Below are 21,358 nucleotides of genomic sequence, written 5' to 3' on the forward strand. Positions count from 1 at the left end.
CTCCAGCTGTTGCTCGAGCACTTTTTTTAAACACGACTTTGGAGGGAAACATGTTTGGTTGAATTTTACACTGTAAAACGGCTAGCTTTAGCTAATATCATTGACTACATGTTTCCTGTATAGCATAAGTGAGAAATAAATCATGATGGGGCATGTTGTTATTGAAAAATAATCAACGTCTGCCCATTCCAGAGTTTCTTATTTTCCTGTAACAGCATGTCAAGTGTTGTATTCATCTTATACCGCAGTTATCTTCCAAGTATTAATATTTACCAATAATCAGCAAAACTACAGCATAAGCATGATAACAAAATGTGAACACACAACCACACACAACAGCAAATCAAAAACAAAACAGCAAAGCAACAACACAACTAAAAACATGATCAAAAACATGATAACAAATATGTGAACACAACAGCAAAATCAGAAAAACATCAACTAAAAAAATGGCAAGGGATGGTCTTTATTCACTGTCATATGCTTCTTGCTGATTGGCTACAGTGCACATCAGTCTGAGAGACCTGGAAAACAGAGGTCTGCAGGATGTTAAGACATAACATGAGTCTGAACGAATCTACTGATGCTTTTATTCGATGTAATTTTTATTCAGTGCATTCGTACGATTTTATTGTAGACATGCTCTCAACTTTGCACCGCATAAATATGAGTACACGAACACTGAAAACCTGCCTGAAGGAAGCCAGGTTATTCAGAAGAAAGAATTGCTCCTCACTTTAATAACATAAGTAAATTTGCTTCAAATTGTTTTGGCTAGGGTAATTAAATAACAAGCTGAAACAAGCTATTCTTTTTCCTTGTGATCGTCACATGTCATGTCTAATCAGCAACAAGCAGGTGACGTTCAAGGTGGAGCTACGCTTTACATTTTATGATAATGTTGCTGTGGTTCTGAAACTCTATTATTTATTTTATTTATTTATTTATTTTTACATTTATGGGCCACCAACCTGTATTATCTGCAGTTATAATTCATGACCTAAGGTTATGAGATTAGGGCTGTTGTCTAGGATGTGTATGTTTAGACTATAATTGTAATAATCTCTTCACACTTTTATGTCTTTTCCAGAACATCTTGAAATTTGATCTCGGTACATTTTCCATTCGTCATCCATCCATTCATCAGAGAGCCAGGTGTGAAAAATGCTGGTAATAGAAGATGCAGAGCTTCAAATCAACCAAGAGTAAGGTGCTTGTTGTGATTATGCTGCAACTGGTTGCCATGACAACATGTCTCTGGTGATGAAAGGTTCTTTTCTGAGTACAGTAAAGAAAAGTACATCTCAAACATTATCATCAACCCACAATGATTAGATTCTGGAGCTTGTGTACAGTATGCATAAGCAAAGTGTAATATGTCAGATACAGCGAGGTTTTGGAATCGAAATAAAACAAATAAATTAAATGCATGTAAAACTGCATTTTTGTATGCTATAAAATATGTATATCCATCCATCCATTTCTATACCGCTTATCCTTTTCAGGGTCACGGGGAATCTGGAGCCTATCCCGGGGAGCATCGGGCACAGGGCGGGGTACACCCTGGACAGGGTGCCAATCCATCGCAGGGCACAATCACGTACACATTCACACACCCATTCATACACTACGGACAGTTTGGACATGCCAACCAGCCTACCGTGCATGTCTTTGGACTGGAGGAGGAAACCGGAGTACCCGGAGGAAACCCCCACAGCACGGGAAGAACATGCAAACTCCGCACACACAGGGCCACGGTGTGAAACAAACCCCCTGGAGGTGTGAGGCGAACGTGCAAACCACTAAGCCACCGTGCGCCAGTATGTATGTATGTATGTATGTATGTGTGTATATATATATATATATATATATATATATATATATATATATATACATACATACATACACATAAACTCATGCAGATACAGGTCAAGAGCTTCAGTTAATGTTCACATCAAACATCAGAATGGGGAAAGAAATGTCATTTTATGATTTTGGACCATAGCCAGACTGGTTCGAGATGGCAGGATGGCTATAATAACCACTCTTTATGACCATGGTGAGCAGAAATGCATCTCTATATGTGCGAGATGTCAAACCTTGGGGTGGATGGGCTCAAACAGCAGAAGACTACATGAGGTTCCACTTCTATCAGCCATAAAACAGGAGTACAGGTGTACAGGTGTTCCTGATAAAGTAATCAGTGAGTTTATATACATTAGGTTACTGGTTCCCAAGCCTAGTTGCCGAGTATCTCTATTTAGGAAGAGTGTGTTTATTAGTTAATTAGCTTGAACAGGTGTGAGAGCAGGGAAAACAGCAAAAAAAGGCAGGACCAGTGGGGATGTGCCTCAGATTCCTGTTCTTGGCTAACAGTATTGAAGCTCGATGCAGTCTTCTTCTGTGGTAGCCCATCCACCTCAAGGTTCGACGTGTTACGTGTTCTGAGATGCTTTCCAACTCACCGTAGTTGTAAATTCTGACTATTTGAGTTACTGTAGCCTTCCTGTCAGCTTGAACCAGTCTGGCCGTTTTCCTCTGACTTCTCTTATCAACAAGGCGTTTCTGCTAGCGGAACTGCCGCTCAAGGGATGTTTTTTGTCCTTTGCACCATTCCGTGTAAACTGTGTAAGACTCTTGTGTGTGAAAATCCCAGGAGATCAGCAGTTTCTTAAATACTCAAACCAGCCCATCTGGCACCTACAACCATGCTATGGTCAAAGTCACTCAAATCATTCTGATGTTTGATGTGAATATTAACTGAAGATTTTGACCTGTATCTGTATGATTATTATGCATTGCGCTGCTGCAGCATGGTCGGCTGATTGAATAATTGGATGTGAAGACAGTGAGTGTATTTGTGTCCTATGCATCATCATTAATAATACTTTCAGTCAATGTTAACAACCTTTTTTATTATTATTTATTTATTTATTTATTTTACACTTACTAGTTTAAAAACAAAAATATTAGAAATGTCATTTGTAATCCTTGATCTGGGTGGAGTGTATGATCAGTGGATACATTAATCACTATAACCACACGATGGCAGCATTGGGCAGCACATATTTGGACGAGATTTGCAGTTGGAAATGATTCTAGTTGTACGAGTGAGAACAAACCTGTTCGATTTCTCTGCTGTAAAATACTTTTTTAGTATTAGTATTTTAGTACAGACATCTGTAGGCTTTCTCATGACTTGAAATGCTTGGATATGCTTTAATGCAGGAGTGATCTTGGGTTTAATTAAAAGTTTTAATGAGATTATTCTTATTTTAGTATGGGAAGCAGAATGCAGCACAGGTGTTGTTTAAATAACTGTTAATTAAAAAAGTTGTCTCAATCTCCAGGTGGCTTTATTCCCTTGCGAAACAAAGTATCACCTATCAGTAATCTGGTCAAATCACAGTTGTAGACCATGAATGGTCCCAAACCTTGGGGTCTAGCAGTGAAGACTGGTGAAGTAGAATGTGGTGGTAGGACGAGAAATTCAAGCCTTGACCCTGCTTGCTGTAAAGGTCAGACAGCTGTAGCTGACACTCCCCACTGACTTCAATAACAACTTTAGCAAGCTGACCTCGTGCATTCTTATTTACTAAATTCAAATTTCCTTACCAGGCCGCAATACAAAAAGGACAAGACAAGGACAGTAACCAGGATCTGTCATTTCAGTTTGATTCACTATTCTGCCTGTCAGTGGATCACTCTGCTTTCCTTCATTTTCCAGGCTGGAATTTATCTGAATTTTATCTTCAGCTAGAACAGAGATGCCCATCCCTGTCCCTGATGAAAGGTAACTCATACATAGTTTCAACAGAGGTGATGGCATCGGTTATGCAGAGATAATATAGAAAATTCTCTTTATTGTCTTTTATGTTTTTATTGCGATGTAATGATTCAAATCATGTGCATTTACTTTACCAACTGATTAAAACTGCTGCTCGATCGATTTCAGTGTATGATATGATGCAAAAAATGCTCTCCCAGAGGTTTGTACAGCCAAAGAACACAAACACAGTTCACCCGCAGCTTATTTCTGCAGCATTTTTAATATATAGACTGAGCCTTTTTAGCATAAAATATGAGTGCTATATATTACAAAGTAGAAATGAGACACTGTACTATAAATATTTGTCTCATTACATTTCCAACACCTCTTTTTTCCCCCCCTATAGCAGCGTTTTATTCCTTATACCACAGCAATTTGAAAAACAATTCAAGTTTTTGATTATTATTGAATGTCACGTCATACATTTCAACAATTTTTAAATTACATTTAATGTTGTGGTGTTGTAAAATGTCTGTAAAGTCTAGTTGTAAACATTGCATATGTTCACAGATGTTTACATATAGTCCACAAAACACAAAAATAACTGAATTTACACAAATGAACCAGTTCAAAAGTTTACACACGCTTGATTCTTAATACCGTGTGACGTTACTGATGATCAACGACTGTTTTATGTTTTGTGATCGTTGTTCATGAGTCCCTTGTTCGTCTTGAGCAGTTAAACTGCCCACTGTTCTTCAGTAAAATCCTCCAGGTCCTGCACATTCTGTGCTTTTCCAGCATCTTCTGTATATTTGACCCCTTTCCAGCAGCGGCTATATGATGTTGAGATCCATCTTTTCACACTGAGGACGACTGAGGGACTCGTACACAACTACTACAAAAGATACAAACATTCACTGATGCTCAAGAAGGTAACACATTAAGAACCAGGGGGGTGTAAACTTTTAAACAGGATGATCAGAGTAATTTGTTATTACACTGTTGTTATTAGACTTGTATTTTCTCATTTGTAGGTCACTTTGGATAAAAGCGTCTGCTAAATGAATAAATGTAAATGTTATTATTTTGTTTAAATATATATATATATATTTTCATTTAGTTCTGCCCTTCAGAAGCTACATAAGATACTTAAGTTTCCCAGAAGACAATATATATATATATTTTTTTAAAAACTATGAACATTTAGCAAATTCCGCAAGGCGTATGTAAACTTAGGACCTCAAATGTACGTTAAAACAGAGCTATAAGCAGTTGTTCTCTCACCAAACTCTTTTTGTTTCCCCTTAATAAAAATCCAAACTCCTGAAGACCTTCCTGGGTCACAAAAAATGATAGCTCTGACTTGATGTTAAATGAAATAAATAAATAAAAAATTCCAACTGTCATCCTATCAACTATTATGTTTGTTGTATTTGTTTTTAGATTATGACCAGGGTCCGTGTGAATGAGCTGTTTCTATAGAAATAATAAAATATTAGAACGATCAAGTCTGTGATCTGAATTACAGCCAGATATTCTGACCAATCAGATTTCAGAAATTCAGAAAAGCACGACAGCATAAAAAATATATAGTGAGTAAAATAAAGGGTGTACGTTCACTTATCCACTAATCAAGATTGCTGAGTACATGTAGCTTTTTCGGTGATTACAATCAGATCAGGACAGCGTGTTTCCCTGCGTTCAGTTTGTCGAGCTCAGCAGACCTGCTGATGTGGAAATCTACACTATAATCATATCGCTCTAACGGCCTGCAGGTCCCTGAATGATGAAAACATCGCCCTCATTAGAATGTACACAAATTTTCACTCACGCTTTACTGCTTGCTTATGTTTATGTATGGTGTGATAGAAAGAGCTGACATCCGTTCTCTACTGTGGTGAGTTTCAATCAAGTTCAGGAAACTTCCGAAGAGCTATAAAATGTTTTTCAGTCTGCAATGATTTACCAAAATCCAAGTAGATGCGCGTCCTTCAGGATAAATCTGCCCTTTTACACTCGCACTCAATATCCTGCTTTGCTCTCGAGCCCACTGACACGCCTGGCTTCAGGCATTCAATGTTATTTGGTTCCAGGAAAGACTGCGTTGCTGATAAGTACTCGAGTCATAAATCTTATAAATAATATAATCTCTCAGGAGGCGTTATTATCCTAATTCCTAATGATAATTCTAATTCATAATCCGGCCATGGCAAACTGCGAGAGTGCTCACACGGAGATGGAGGAGAGCAGGATGGGAGATTGATTCTCATTAGCTGATCCTAACAAAGATGAACTGACAGCTTCTCTCATCGACCAGCCAGCACGCTTCATCATAATTGGGACAATTTATTTCTCAAGCGAATGGGGGTCAACATCTCATCAATGTGTGCCCAAGAATGGAATCAACTATAGAGATCGTCTTGTCAGTTCATGGAAAAGTGTTAAAAAGATGAGTCACTAAACATAGGCGTCTGTGTTGTCGATTGAGAAGAGTCCAATAATTTCCAAAAGGCAGGACACTACAAAATTGATTCATTGATTGACTGATTGATTGATATGACAGCTAGCAACTAGGGAGGGTGAACAAGCTAACATGGGCTTCCTCCGAGACACGTGAAGCCACTGCATGTTTTCAAACTTCGTGCTGCATCACAGCACAGCGTATCACATTCAGAGGAAAGCACTGTCTGCCCTCTTCCACATACATGAGCTCACACATGTCTACGATTGGCTAGTATTGCTGTGATTGACAGGAGAGAGAGAACACGGCTAATTTTGCTCGTTTGGACTCCCAGCAACGGATGGCTATGGCATCATCAGGATACGATCTCGCAGTCTCCTGATGATGGGTATTGCACCATACCCTTGGTGTGTGCCCACTATTTAAAAACCTCCAGCGTTGTTGTTGTTGTTGTTTTTTTAGTTAAAAAAGTTTTTTTTTTTTTTAAAAAAGCAGTGACTTAATTTTTTTAAAACCCAGTCCAATCCATTCACAACAAAACCCATTCCCCTCGTTCACATTAGTCCAAGTATAATGTACTATAGGTCTTAGTGAGGCTGTAGTGAATCTGTACTAACACAGCAATAGCGAAAATACCAAAAACTACAATAACAATAAAGTGGCTTTAATTGACGTCGACGTCTTTACATCAGGCTTGTGGTGTAAGCATGGAACAAAACAAATGGTTTGATAGAGAGTAAATATTGAAGAGAAGCTTCAGTAGGACATGTTTCAATGTCAGTAACTTAAGGTTGAAAAGCAACTATCCATGCATCCATCCATTTTCTGCACTGCTTATCCTACACAGTGTGGCAGGAAGCCTAGAGCTTATCCTAGGGAACTCGAGGCACAAGGTAGGGGACATGCTGGACAGGTTGAGAACCCACTGCAGGGCTCAATCACACACATTCACACAATACAGACAATTTGAAATTGTCAATCAGCCTACAATGCATGTGTTTAGACTGGGGGAGGAAACCCCTCAAGCACAGGGAGAACATGCAAACTCGCAGGGTGGAGGTGGGAATCGAACCCCCCAACCCCTGCGGTCCGAGGTAAATGTACTAACCACTAAGCCAACATGCCCCCCTAAAATGTGTTTAGAGAGAACAAATTTGTTTGTTTATTGGTCACAGAATGGTTCAACTTTAACTATGGTTCAATAAATGTTTAAATGGCATTCCTCTTAATTATCTGTCTCTCGCATGAAACCCACCTCTTTGCAATTTTGATAAGTGATCTAATCTAAGCTAATAATAATAATAATAATAATAATAATAATAATAATAATAACAGATAGTTAGCTTGTACTAGGTAGGATTCCATTGTGGCATTGTTATAGTTACAGTGTTGAAAAACATCTAGGGTGCTTGGCTGTTTTTTCCCCAGAAAAACTAAAATGCTGGCTGGAGTACAAAGATTTGTTTAGCTCTGGTGATGAGGGTTTTGTTTGCCTTCGCTGTAGCTTTTGATGTAGAAAATCAAAAGAGTTTGAGCTGCTTGTGCAACTTCACTGTATGCAGCCACACAGGTAAAGTGGGACGTATTCATACTGGGGAATGTCCCAAATAGAAACTTTATTTATTTATTTTAGTTATTTAACAATGTTGCAATGTAATATAGGTAATACATATTTTCATAAATATCTTTATATTCGCTCACTAACAAGACAAATGTTTCACCTTGTTTCTCTAGCTTGCCCTCCCAACTTGTAACCTGATTTGTCAGATTTTCTGATTTGTCAGAAAAGCTTAACCGCTTTCAACGTCGGAAATGTTGCAGCCACTTCCTGTAGGATTGTACGTAATTCTTACTTTTTTTTTTTTTCTCTCCAGGTTTTTACTTCAAATGCTGATCAGGAGCAATTTGATCAAATAAATGTCTACTATCTTGTAAAACACAGCAGGTTGTGGAACAAAAAAAAAATGAGCGTGACACAAGATTTCGGAGTTCATTTAAAGTTTTTTATTGTAAAATTGAAAAAAGGAGAAAGAGAGAAAAAGCCCCAATAAGCCTTATTTATACATACATATTAATGTCTGAAATAAAGAATGAGGGAAACAAAACCTAGCATTCGTACATAAATATATAAATGAAAACAAAATGGAATAAAGTTCCTTCAGTCAAATAAATAAATAAATAAATAAATAAATAAATAAATAAATACCAATGAAACCTTTTACACATTTAATTGTCAAAGCAGCAAGTTCAAGAGGGAGAGAGACGGGACAAAAGTTGTTGTTGTTGTTTTTTTTTCTTCCATAAATCAGAACCTTGTCAAGAGGGCAGGCTATAATCTTTAAGCTCCGCCCCAACTCTTAAAGCCCATCCAACTGCTTTCTGGCTGTGTTGTCAAGGCAACAGCCGAATCCTAACATTATTTCACATAAGCACACCCCCCACACTTCCCTTCAAAGCATTTCATTAACATAGTTTAATAATAAGATTCTGTATTTAGCTTACATCTAGTACATTGTGCCAAGAAACCCAAAATTATAACACAATCTTTAACCCAACCCCCACCCTTCAGCCCCACATATCAGACAGAGAGCAATGGAGCTCTTACTCCAACCCACCCACTGTACCTGAAGAAAGATTCCTGTGCTAATAACATCCCCTACATACAGTATACTGATTTCTTTATTCTCGAGCCATCTCTCATCGCACTGCATTCATTAGAATAACATCAGTAAGAGTCTATAGCAGTGTATAAGTCTAAAATGTCAGTGTATAAGTCTATATCATCCTACATTCCTACTTCACAAACCTCTCTCTTCTACACAAACACATTCTCAGTGTTGACTCTGGAGCTGTTCATTCATGAGTGAGACGAGATTCTGGCAGTAAACGAACTCGACTAGAAAAGCTGAAGTGTTTCAAACTCGTGCGCGTATTGTTTTAGCGGTCCAACCGTGGACTCGTTTAGACGGTGACAGCATATAAAAAGCACAGGAAATGAAATCATCCTCACTAGCTCACATATAGTGAAATATGCCTGGTAAAGTAGATCTAAAACTGTAGTGTTTCTAAAGGAAAATCCCATTGTCCATATTTTTCTGAACGTTTCACAGCACTTCATTTTGTGAAAACAAAGTTTCCAGTGTATGTCATGGTGCAAAAATGGCCTCAGACAGGTTTGTGCAGCCAGAGAACTTAAATACAGTTCAACTTATGTGAATAAAAATGACCAATGACAGTGATTGTAAATAGATGAAATACTGTAGGTGACTGTATTATAAAATACATCCATCCATCTTTTCATACCGTTTATCCTACACAGGGTCGCACGAGCGGGAGCCTGGAGACTAGCCCAGTGAACTCGGGGTACAAGGCAGGGGGCAACCTGGACAGGGTGTAATCACACACACATTCACACACCATGTACAATTTGGAAAAGCCAATCAGCCTATAATGCATGTCTTTGGACTGGGGGAGGAAACTGCAGTACCAGGAGGAAACCCCCGAAGCACAGGGAGAATATGCAACACATACAGGGCAGAAGCGGGATTTGAACCCCCAACCCCGGGGGTGCGAGGCAAATGTTCTAACCAGTAAACCACCATACCTCCCTGTACTATAAAATATATTATAAAAGTATTTCATTTTTACTTCACTACTATTTCCAAAAGCAAACATCTACATTTATATTTAAGCTTCTCCAGACACCTTTATTAAGCCTTTCATTCAGGCACATTTTCATAAAGTTGGCTCAGTAAGGAATAAAATATAACATGGTATGATGTTATAGGAAAATAATCAACAACGATAGAGGTGTAATGTGGCCTGACACATATCCCTAAGCATTTCATTTCTCTTATACCAGATCAATTTGCCAAAGATTTAAGACCATTTTTATTGATTCCATTTTTATTATCCATTTACAGTTACATTTAATGTTGTGGACTGTCTGTGAATTTTTTACAATTTTTTTTACCATGGACTATTTTTGTCCATTATACAACACAAAAAGATTTCCAGCCCATGAATGAATCAACTTCATATATTTTGAAATAAGATTTTTTCCCCCCCTAACACTAACAATTATGATTGAAGATATTGCATCACTGAATTTGAGTTTCTAAAAGCAATTCTGATCTGATCTACCAGATTTTATGCCCCATGGAAACCTGGAAGGATATTTTTGCACCATATTTAACCTTAGAAATGTGGAGTCATTAAAAAAAAAAAAAAAGGAAAGAAAACACTTGGAGTTTCCTTTTTAAACACACAGCTTGCTTGTCACTGTGAGTGTTCTTCACAGCAATGTTCACATGACCCCTTGAAGCTCAGTTTCTTAGATTAGCTCTAAATAAAGTGGTTTATTTATAATAATTGCCTCGGATCATTTGAAATGGCATCATTTATACACGCAGACTGAAGTGAAAGCAACTCAAAGCTTTTCCATAGCGGCCTGTTTGCACAAACTCTAGTAACTGTGCTGTTCCTGATCTTCTCGTTTAGCTCACATTATGTTATCGTTATGTTTTTTTTTTTTTGTTTTTTTTTTATTCCTGGAGGTATTGGTTGGAAACAGAAATAAGACAAAAACAAACAAAAAAGTGCAACACTGCATTTTAAAATTTTCTTTTACTAAAAATGCATCTCTACGTGTCTAGCTAAATGCATGCACAGAGTGTTTGTCAGGCAGGGCAAGCTATGAAAGAAGGAAAAAAAAAAAGTTTTGGTAATAAATAGAAGTATAAATGAAGTGATTTTTTTTTCTTCGTTATATTTGTACAGTGAGCTTGTTTATCTGGTCGACAGGATATAATACATCTCTCACTGCCAAACGGCTCTGCAGCGATGCCACGAGCCCCGGAATGTTCTGTTGTGTGACAGTTACATCAGTGTTACACCATCTGGCTGCCAGACGTCACAGAATGAGACAAAGGGTGCACTTGATTTCGTGCCCTGAAGAGTGCCCACATTGCCCCGGTTGGGGGAGACATGTCCTTCCACCTTGTGTGTGTGTATATATATATATATATATATATATATATATATACACACACACACACACACACACACACACTCACACATATATATATATATATATATATATATATATATATATATATATATATATATATATATACATATACATATACATACATATATATATATATATATATATATATATATATATATATATATATATATATATATATATATATATATATATATATATATATATATATATATATATATATATATATATATATATATATATTAGGGATGTAACCAAATAAAGAATGAATAGATGATACTATTGCATATAGGAGGTGCTCTATTGGGACTGGGACTTGAGGGGGTGCAACAAAAAAAAGTAGGATCAATATGTAGCAATGTTAATGACAGTGCAAAAATTGTCTAATCTTATCTGTCTAATCTTATCCACAAAAAGCCAGTGTGAGTGCAGGTCTTCATTCCAATCAAGTAGATGCCAAACTGGATTCCACCTGTTTAATCGGTTCATCTTGGCTTTCAACAGACTCCGGTGTGGCTTCTTCTTGGTTAGAATGAAAACGTGCACCCACACCGGTCTTTTCCAGATAAGATCGGACAACTCTGATTTATAGCATGGCCTGTCCAGGGTCACGGTGGTTTAAATTAGGCTACAACTTTTTTATATACATACTTTGGGTAATAGAACCGAATCAATTTATTCGAAAATATCAGGGGAAGGTACAAACTAGCATCATAACTTTTTGCAAGAGGGATTTAAAGCGCACCTATTATGGATTTGAAACGTGCCTAATTGTGTTTTAAAGTTCTCAGATTTAAATGAATCCAAGGTCTAAAAACACTTTAATGTGCTCGTAATTTAAACTGCAGCGTTACCTTTGTCCCCCCCAGTGTCACAAACAACTCATTCAATGATCCGTTCTAAAGGATTCATTCTAAACTCTTCCTTTCAGAGAGCATACTCTGCTCTGATTGGTCAGATGTCCCAGTCTGTTGTGATTGGTCTACTGCTGTCAGCGTGTTTCAAAAAGGAAACGCCCACTACCATAACGAGTTTCAGCTCAGTCTATTCGCGAGCAGCCGATGAAGACCGGAGGCGGGGTTTTTATTACAAACCTACGTAGGTTAGTACAGGAAGTAAGTCTGGAATCACTAATGAGTTGTTTAAGCTGTTCAGAATCGGTTCCTTCATTTGGGAGTCAATAACTCTGTTTGTCCTGCGCTTTGATTTTTTAAACTTTGCAGATTTTTTACATTCACAAACAGCTCTATAAACACACTACATGAAAAGTCTTATTTGAAAAATCATAATAGGAGCGCTTTAAAAAACAAACAAACAACAACAAAAACTAGTCCTGTGTAGATCTCTAGCTGGATTATAGTGATGTAGCTGAGGTTGAGGACTGTCAGAGTCAGAATTCACAGAGCATGCCGACAGAGCTGACATTTCTACCTCAGTTTTTTCCCAATGGTTTATTTTTTTGATATTTAATAAAAAACAAAAACAAAGCAAACCCCTTCTGGATTAGGTCACGCACACTTTAAATTTGGTTTTAAATCCAAATACAGCCACATAGTGTCATTGCGTTACATCCCTTTAATATATGTGTGTGTGTGTGTGTGTGTGTGTGTGTGTGTGTGTGTGTGTGCGTGTGTGTGTGTGTGTAGGTGGGTGTGTGTGATTGCTGACCATATTGTCACAAAAAAATCACAGAATTCAGACCTTTCAATTGGCACATAGCTAAAATGATCCTAGGATAAAAGGGCAAAGCCAATGGCAGTTTAAACTTTACATGGTAAATGCTTCCTCATCATCTGCGGCTTTCAACTCTAATGAGAGCTGTTTACGGTAAATGGACAGAAGAATATTACGTTTTGGCTGTGATTTTATCTGCAGCCTAACAGGAAACTAGAAATGTGTATCGTCCAGAATTACTGCACATTGTTAAATCGTAGAATTTTTCAGCATTCTGACGTGTCACTTGGTCCCTAATCACTAGGTCTAACAAACAGAATAATCCATGGGCAGTTGGAGATTTCATTTGCGTTGTATTGTCTGTTTCAGTCTCATGTTGGGTTTCAACCCAAAATAACGACGCAGTAGCAAAGTCTAAATCCTGATATGGCCTTAAATTAAAACATACCTCAAATGCAATAAGGAATGTGTCAGTGAAATACAACTGAGTCACTGAGGAAGCTTTTTTTTAGCAGCAGCCACACCTCATCCTATATCTACTGCAATGTACTGATCAATCCCCTTAATTCCCTTTATTACTTTATGATAATATACGTGTAGCAGATGTCTATATCTCTAGAAAAAAACAAAAAAAACCCAAATTCATGTTATCTCAAAAAACAGATTTTTAAAAACAGCATCTACCTTCTTCTAATTTCTATTCTGGTGTTAGTACAGTAGAAATTCTACATGCAAGATTCAAAACGAGTTAACATGTACAAGAAGGTGACGTCGCAGTAGCGTAAGCTGGCGTCATAACTGACGGGGTTTTCTTTTTTTTTTTTTGGCAGGGCTAAGAGGATGTTAAAGGTATAGTTAGCAGTTTTGGCAGAAATGAGCTGGTTTGAAAGTCCAAATCATTACAGCTAATTTATATAGCCACACCCCCCACAACACATGCCTAAAAAAGCTAGTAAGAGAGGCTAGTAAGAGAGGCAGAGCTTGCTATATTGACAGGGAAGTTTAAATTTGGTTGGATGTTAGATGTGGTCCACATTATTAATGTTTCTCATGTTTACAGAGCATTGGGGAGCCAGGGAGTTTTTTCTTGACAGCTGATCGAAAGTCAGGTTGCCAAATATTCCAACTTAAAAATCAACTATACTGACTCCATGTTTAATTCCACCTGATGTAATGTTTCTTTGAGAATTTGATCAGAGCTGTTGTGTACTGCTGTATATCTGATATTTTATAGCATAAACATGTTCCGTGCAAATGTTCAGAGGCAGAAAGCGACGTAATAAAAAGCAATGTAACGTTATGGACTGCCTTTACGAGTTTAAATAAGGCCCAGTCCAGTCTTTGTAAAATGTATCCCGTTTGGTTTCGCATCCACAACGAAACAGCATTTTTGAATCCGTTCTCCAAAGCGGATAAATCTGAAAAGCGATGTTTTCGCGTTTTAGATCAGAAAAACATAGCCTTTAAAAACACTGACATGTGTTTATCATGTGATCGCTACAATTCCAAGATGTCTGAACCCACTGTGATGCAATTTTATGTAGTTTCAGTCATTTTTTCAATTTCATGCTTGTCTGCTTTGTTTAGTATACAAGCAATACTGCGATGTACAAGAAAGCTTGTCTTATGTACTTGGTGGCAAAACATGTGAAATGCGTCGTACACCGCGTCGTAATTACGGTAATTATGAGATTCCGACTTGGAAAAAGCGTTCATGTCCTCGTAGAACTTGTAATTACAAGTTGTGAACTAGGAATTTTCTAAGAGCTCCAATTTCTATCACCTGACCGCCGCGACATCACGCCGAAACACTCAAAATGGTGGCGGCTTCAGCAATAAAATGTACTTAAGTGGTTAAGTCGTAATATTTCTGTGTAATAATTTGTATGATTGACTATTATTAATGATAATGAGTCTTTATTTGTCACATATACATTACATTTTCTTCGCATATCCCAGCATGTTAGGAAGTTGGGGTCAGAGTGCAGGATCAGCCATGATACAGCACCCCTGGAGCAGAGGGGGTTAAGGACCTTGCTCAAGGGCCTAACAGTGACAGCTTGGAGGTGCTGGGGCTTGAACCCCCGACCTTCTGATCAGTAACGCCCTAAGCCACCACTGTCTTAATAATGCACGATTAATCTGAAAATAAAAGAAAGACATACTCTACAATACATTTTAATGTAGCTAGCACAAAGTTTTAGTTGTTGTTTATTTTTTCAAAAACACATTACCAATGCCTGCGTTATTAATAAATTGTTGCATTCTGTATTCTTCAATATTTAGCATAAAAAATGTGATTGAATGTTGTAATGATGTATTTTGCAGTTGTCAACAACATCAAATCATACGGATTCGTTTAGGCTTATAGAGATGCGTTATTCCGAGTCCGAGGAAGTGTAAAGCTCCGAGTAGAATGTCCGGTTGTCATCTAGTAATTACAGTAATTCCGACATAGCGTGAATGAGGTGTGTTTTCCATCATTTGTGTATGTTTTTGTAGGTGGGAAGCTTTTTCACGACATGGACTACTGTTCTAAAACCGAAAAACTGCATTTTCAGATTTGCCTGCATCAGTGTGCATTAACCCTAATTATATATTTGAACAGGGCGTGGAGTTATAGATTTATGTAATACACTGTTAATTCACATTTTTTTTAAACAAGGCCTGAATATAGAACGGAATAATGATGTGAGTTAGACACTAGGGCTTATTGTTTGGTTTGTTTCTGTTCTGTGATTCATATGTCTTTTTTTTGTTTACGGTGGAGGACGCCGCATTAGCTTTAGGGAAAATATGACAAAGAGGTGCTAAAATGAAATTTAGATTAGTACATTTCCGCGCGTCTGTTGAATCACTGAAACATATCTTGACGCTTAGTAAATAGAATTATTATCTGCCTATATTTGAAAACCTGTATCTCCCACTCCCTTTTTGTTCAATATTTCAAAAGAGTGACCTTTTCTAAAAACGAGGTGTGGCTGTGAATGAGAAAGGAGAACGAACCCCTCATGTCAACGCATGTCCAATTCTATGTCAATAACCATCACTGTAGCTTTGCTCCTTTAACCTAGAACCTAGTTTATTCACAACGAAACAGAACCCCCCTGATTTTTTTTTTTTTTTTTAAACATACACTATACACCCTGAAGTATTTTTCTCTAACTCTTAATTGTAATAATTTATGCAATATCCTGTATCATAAGATAATCAGTGATAATATTGAACGTTACTATAGATAGAGATTAAAAAGATTTGGTCCTCTGGACCCCAATGGGGCCATGGGTGAGAGAGAGAGAGAGAAAGAGAGAGAGAGAGAGAGAAAGAGAGGGATCAAAAGAGAGGAAGGAAAGCGAGAGAAAGATTTGCAACGATACTGCTTCTGTGGAACCTCTAATGAGCCATATACAAGAGCTCTGCAGAAAAAAAGAGAGAAAGAGATACAGAGAGAATTCTTACATCCGTCCAAATGACGAAATGTTTCTTCTTTTTTTTTTTTGTACCTTGGAGATTAAACCCTCATTAGTCCATAGAAGTAAAAGCCACAGGTGTCGCTCAATGCCTCGTGAAAACTGTGGCTTCTTCAGCATCAATCCAAAATCTGTCTTTCAAACAGTCTTTCTCTCTGGTTGTTTTTTTTTTTTCCAAGGAAAAGTTTGTTCATTTTTTTTTTGTCCTGTTTGGCTTTCTCATTGCTGGCTTCAGTCCTCTTGATACTGACGTTCCCTGTCATGTTGTTCCCTAAACTTCTCATCGCCGTGGTGTTGCACACAAAGTCAAATCTGATATGTTTTTTTTTTTCTTAAAAAAAAAAAAAAAATCATGTACTTATTTGTAAGCTGCATTTATTTGATTCTTTTTTTTCTTCTTGGTTTTTTTCTTGTTGGTCACTTTTCCTTCTTGGTTTTGCAAGTAAAGTTTTCCATCTGTTACAGATGTCAAGACTGTTCAAAACCTGCAAGAGAAAGACAGGATGTCAGAGTTGGACTCAGGAGAAAGAGACAAGCATGGCGAAATGTCTCAGCCTGACAGCTTGATGTCTGAACAGGGAAGCTTGTACTGTATCAGGGAATCTGGAGCTAGAAATGATCGGATGAGGTCGGATCCAGACGTTTGTCTTTACTTTACACCTTACCGAATTCACTCAAATCTAAGCTTTTAAGCGTGAACACGAGCTTTCCAGCCTACGTAGAATCAAACACTAAATTCTGATATGGTCTCTTATGGCCTTAAATTAAACCATGCCTATAAGCATGGAACGTACCGGTCTAATTTCTAAAAGCGCAGTCTATGTCTTCCTAGTCATTGGAGATTATTTATACCCAATCCCTTGACATAATCAGTGGGAGCAAACAGCAAAAAAATGTGTGTGTGTGTGTGGTTTTTTTTTAACAGCAGAGTGGGAGATAGTAAAATAATCAGCAATAAGGAATAACAATGGCTTTACCACCACCAAAGTGGTCTGAGTTTCATTCCTCATACCTCTCCATGCAATTACATTTAAACTAAGACTAAAAAAAAAAGAATTATGAATAAATAAAATAATTTAAAAAAACCCCGTCATGTCAGAGTTTTTATCCATTTATGCTTACTGTTTTTGAATGTCTGCAAAACAAGTTATCATTTAGGTTATAGCAGCTCTAAACAGTCTTATTCTCGCCAGCCTCGTGTTACCGAGAAGCCAAAAAGCACATAGTCCTCTGTTCTGAATGTGCTAACACTGAAGAATCCTTTCTTAAATGTTCCCACAACCTTTTTAATGATCTCTTAAATACAAACATGCAAAACATTCCTCAACAAATGATCATTTCATCCCAAATTTGACCAAATGATTATAAGTATACAGTATATTCATACATCAAATGATATTTATACACCAAATTATATTTATACACCAAATTATGAGCAAAATGCAAATTTCAAGGGTTGAATCAACAATAATAAAAAAAAAAAATCGGACACCTAAATCCATAAGAAGAAACAGAAACTGGTCAACATTTCATCTACGCTAGCCTCTTAGCCAGGGCTAGTTTGTAATCACAATAGTAAAAAATCAAGGTAAAATTGGTAAACTAACTACATGTATGATATGGGGTGATTTAGATCAAAATCATGACCTTCACGTCCTCCTCATCTTATATTTGTATAAATAAATACATCAGCTGAGGAGAAACTTCGACATCCAGTGCCAATGGATTACTAGCATATCTTTACCCTTTTCCAGATCTATATGTCATTTATATTTTGCACTCTCATTTTTTTTCATGAGTGGAAAATTCATCCGTACATTTACATCCAGGATTTCCAGCATGCCTGAGAACCCTGTGTTCTCACATTTGAGGAATTGTGCTGCTGGAATACGACAACCGTTTCACCTAACATTTAACTCGTTTTGGTGCAACCATTAATCTTTTAAACCATCCACCATCTAGTGATGGACATGAGGACACTGTATGACTGTTACTTTAGCGCTTGTTTGAATTATTTCAACGTACACCCATGCGCTTAAATGAGAGCTAGAAGGAAACGCTCTTTATAGGAGATACAGGAAGTTTGATCCTTTCACGCACATAAGTCCGTACTTATGGACAGTCAATTTAAGGCTGTTTTTGGGGAATATATATATATATAAACGTTTGAGAAACCATCACTGCAATTGATCATGAATCATTATTCTGATTTCTGTTTCTCTTTAGACTAGTTGTCATTCTCAATGCAGCACATGTCTCTGGTATATCTTTAAAAACCTTTGACGCAAAATTACGTGAGAAAAAAATAATTTGGGCCAGGCTTGTGCCAATGAATATCTGATATTAATTACTGAAGATTTTCTTTAACCGCAGACATCAGCTTTGTCAGGCAACCTTTCTCCATCAAGAATATTGTTCCAAAATGCTGTTTTCGATCATTTTCTATATTTTGCTCGTCACTGAATGCTAACACCTTTTGTTTATAAACATATTGTAAGCTTTCTTGTTGTTGTTTGTTTGTCTGTTTTCAAGTTTTATCCTTTTTCCCCCATCTTAAACATGGACAATCTATTTACTTTTTAATTCAAATAAAATGTTTTTTTTTTTAAAAAGATATATGACGCAGTTTAAATGAGTAAAAAAAAAAAAATATGGATATGTTTTGAAATAATTTCTGCATGAAATGATTAAATAGCACACCCATTACACTGCAAAGCAATGGATTGTAAAATCTTTGAATAATCAAGCAGCAACAATCGAACTGTAGCTAAATTCCATAAAGAGTCACTTGTGGATGAAATGATTCATTAACCTTGTCATTTGCTTCTTACGTCTGTCAATCATCCTGTGCTCGGACACGCCTACCTCGCAGTAGGTAAAAACATTTTTGTAAGCATTTAACCATGAGTAAATTGTTATTACTTGAATCTACTCTTAGTAAATGATTTATTATTATTATTATTATTATTATTATTATTATTATTATTATTATTATCAGCTGAAACCATGGGGAAATGGCGGAACGTTTCGAGGTTATTCAGCAGCAGTCCTACCTGTGCTGTCAGCTGTGTGTGTGTGTGTGTATGTGTGTGAGTGTCCTGGGCGAGGGTCAGTAGGGGCGGCTGGCGTCCTTTGGCCGCTTGAGCTGCACTTTCAAGCGCTTCATGCCGATCTGGAAGCCATTCATGGCCTGGATGGCTGCCTGGGCACTGCCAGGGTTATCGAAGCTCACAAAGCCTGCAGGGCACCGAACACAAACACATAGCAGGAAGAATAATTCATAAAAATTTATTTAAAACGTAAAGCATTTTGAGGCTATAATAGGTAAAATGTTATGAGACGAAGTTTCAATATCCCTGCTGCTGGCCAAATGACTTAAAACGAAACAAAACCAAAAAAAAATGCCGAGAGGAATGAAGTCATTTAGCTTTTAATTAATATTGATACTTTTAAACTTGGATTATTTCTTTCTTTATTATGTTTTATTATGCTATCTTTATTTCCTTGATTTAATATAGGCAGCTCTGAGTAGCAGAATTCAGTCAGTTGAATATTATTTATACAGGGGCCGATTACATTATGTTGTTGCAAAGCAGCTTTACAGAAATCTGACTCCAGACCCCCTGATGAGCAGCCGAGGGCAACCGAGGAAAGCAAAGTACCCATAAGAGCTCATAAAGAGAAACTATAAGAGTAGTGGAGTAGGCTCTAATCCTTAAAAAAAAAAAATGTTTTAAAGTATTATAAACGCAGGATTAAAACTGAAAGGATTTGGGGTATGACTGGCATGTTGGATATATCAGGAATGGCAGGTAAAAAGTTCAATATGACCATGAAGCAGGTTTTTAATCGTTTAGGAAAGAGTTTAGGAGCGTGCTAGGGTTGGCAGTTCATAATGCTGGTTAGAAATCATAACAATATGAAGCTAAAGAGGGATGTGGTGGTAATGTATTCATTAAAATCTCTGGAGGCTTGAGAAGGAAGTTTTATGCATAAAAAAATGCTATTTTATAAGACAATCATGGCGACACTACATCATAACAACAAACCTCAATCCCAAATCTAGCATAATTCTATACAGAACAAACCATTTTAAGTATAAACCCCAATATTCATACATCACAAGCAAAAAAATAAATCAATAATTATACATAACTTTGTTAATTTAGACATCATTCATTCTGAGATTCCACCACACTTGTAAGTTAATTTGTAATTAAAAAATTGTATTAGTTTATTTTTTTTTTTTAAATAAACGACACATTCATCTTTATGATTAACATATAATCTTAACATAAGGAAATTCTGACATTATGATCTATTTCCACTATTTCACCTTACCCACAATGCCATCTGAAGTCCTGCTAATAGTGATGCAGTGGGATTTTGTTTAATCTCTACCTAAAGAGAGTGCTGCAGCAGCGCTTTAGTGCTTTAGTCTGTCCTGCTCTCTGACCTCATCATCTGTACTGTACACTCTGCTCAAACAGATCCACTTCCAAAGCTTCAACTTTCATGCATATCAACGACATCGACGCCACCACGCTTGTCACGTCATAGATCGCTAACTAGCCGAGCCGAGTCTCTGCCGTAATCGGGATCTTTGAGTCCAACATTTGCTGCCTGCACTACTTCTCTGTTGGATTTCTGAGATGGAAAATGGTGAGTAAGAAAAGAAGCTCTTTTGTTTTTAGGCACGAACAGTGAAACCTGGCTGATATCCCTTATGTGTGAGATTATTGAATTTTTTTTCTCTTATTAAATGTCATTGTAACTGTGCTATCAATAACAATGTCCCCAGCTGGCATCAGTGTGGCACACCCCCACCGACTAACAAATTAGCAGCAGAAACACAAATATTTCAAACTTTACTGATTGTCTGTCAGACAATTTTTGTTGTTGTTGCAGCAAACCTAGCTTCTGGAAATAATTTTGATGATTTTTGTTATGTCTAG

General features: G+C 37.1%; 1 protein-coding gene and 1 long non-coding RNA gene across 2 annotated transcripts in view; one reads left to right on the plus strand and one right to left on the minus strand.

The window, feature by feature from the left end:
* Positions 1-1,975: 1,975 nt before the first annotated feature.
* On the plus strand, positions 1,976-19,019 carry LOC124629276 (uncharacterized). Its single transcript, XR_006984220.2, has 2 exons — positions 1,976-3,793; positions 16,869-19,019. It is a non-coding gene; the product is annotated as an uncharacterized LOC124629276 (long non-coding RNA).
* Positions 11,520-21,358, minus strand: part of LOC108280171 (CUGBP Elav-like family member 5) — a 230,960-nt gene continuing 221,121 nt past the window's right edge. Inside the window, exons 11-12 of the mRNA XM_017494980.3 lie at positions 19,457-19,640; positions 11,520-16,888 (exon numbers count right to left, since the gene is read on the minus strand). Coding sequence (XP_017350469.1) covers positions 19,513-19,640 — 128 coding nt within the window. The 3' untranslated portion in view covers positions 11,520-16,888; positions 19,457-19,512. The remainder of the gene's footprint in view (positions 16,889-19,456; positions 19,641-21,358) is intronic.

Source organism: Ictalurus punctatus, chromosome 20 (assembly GCF_001660625.3).
Source record: "Ictalurus punctatus breed USDA103 chromosome 20, Coco_2.0, whole genome shotgun sequence".
Classification (NCBI taxonomy): domain Eukaryota; kingdom Metazoa; phylum Chordata; class Actinopteri; order Siluriformes; family Ictaluridae; genus Ictalurus; species Ictalurus punctatus.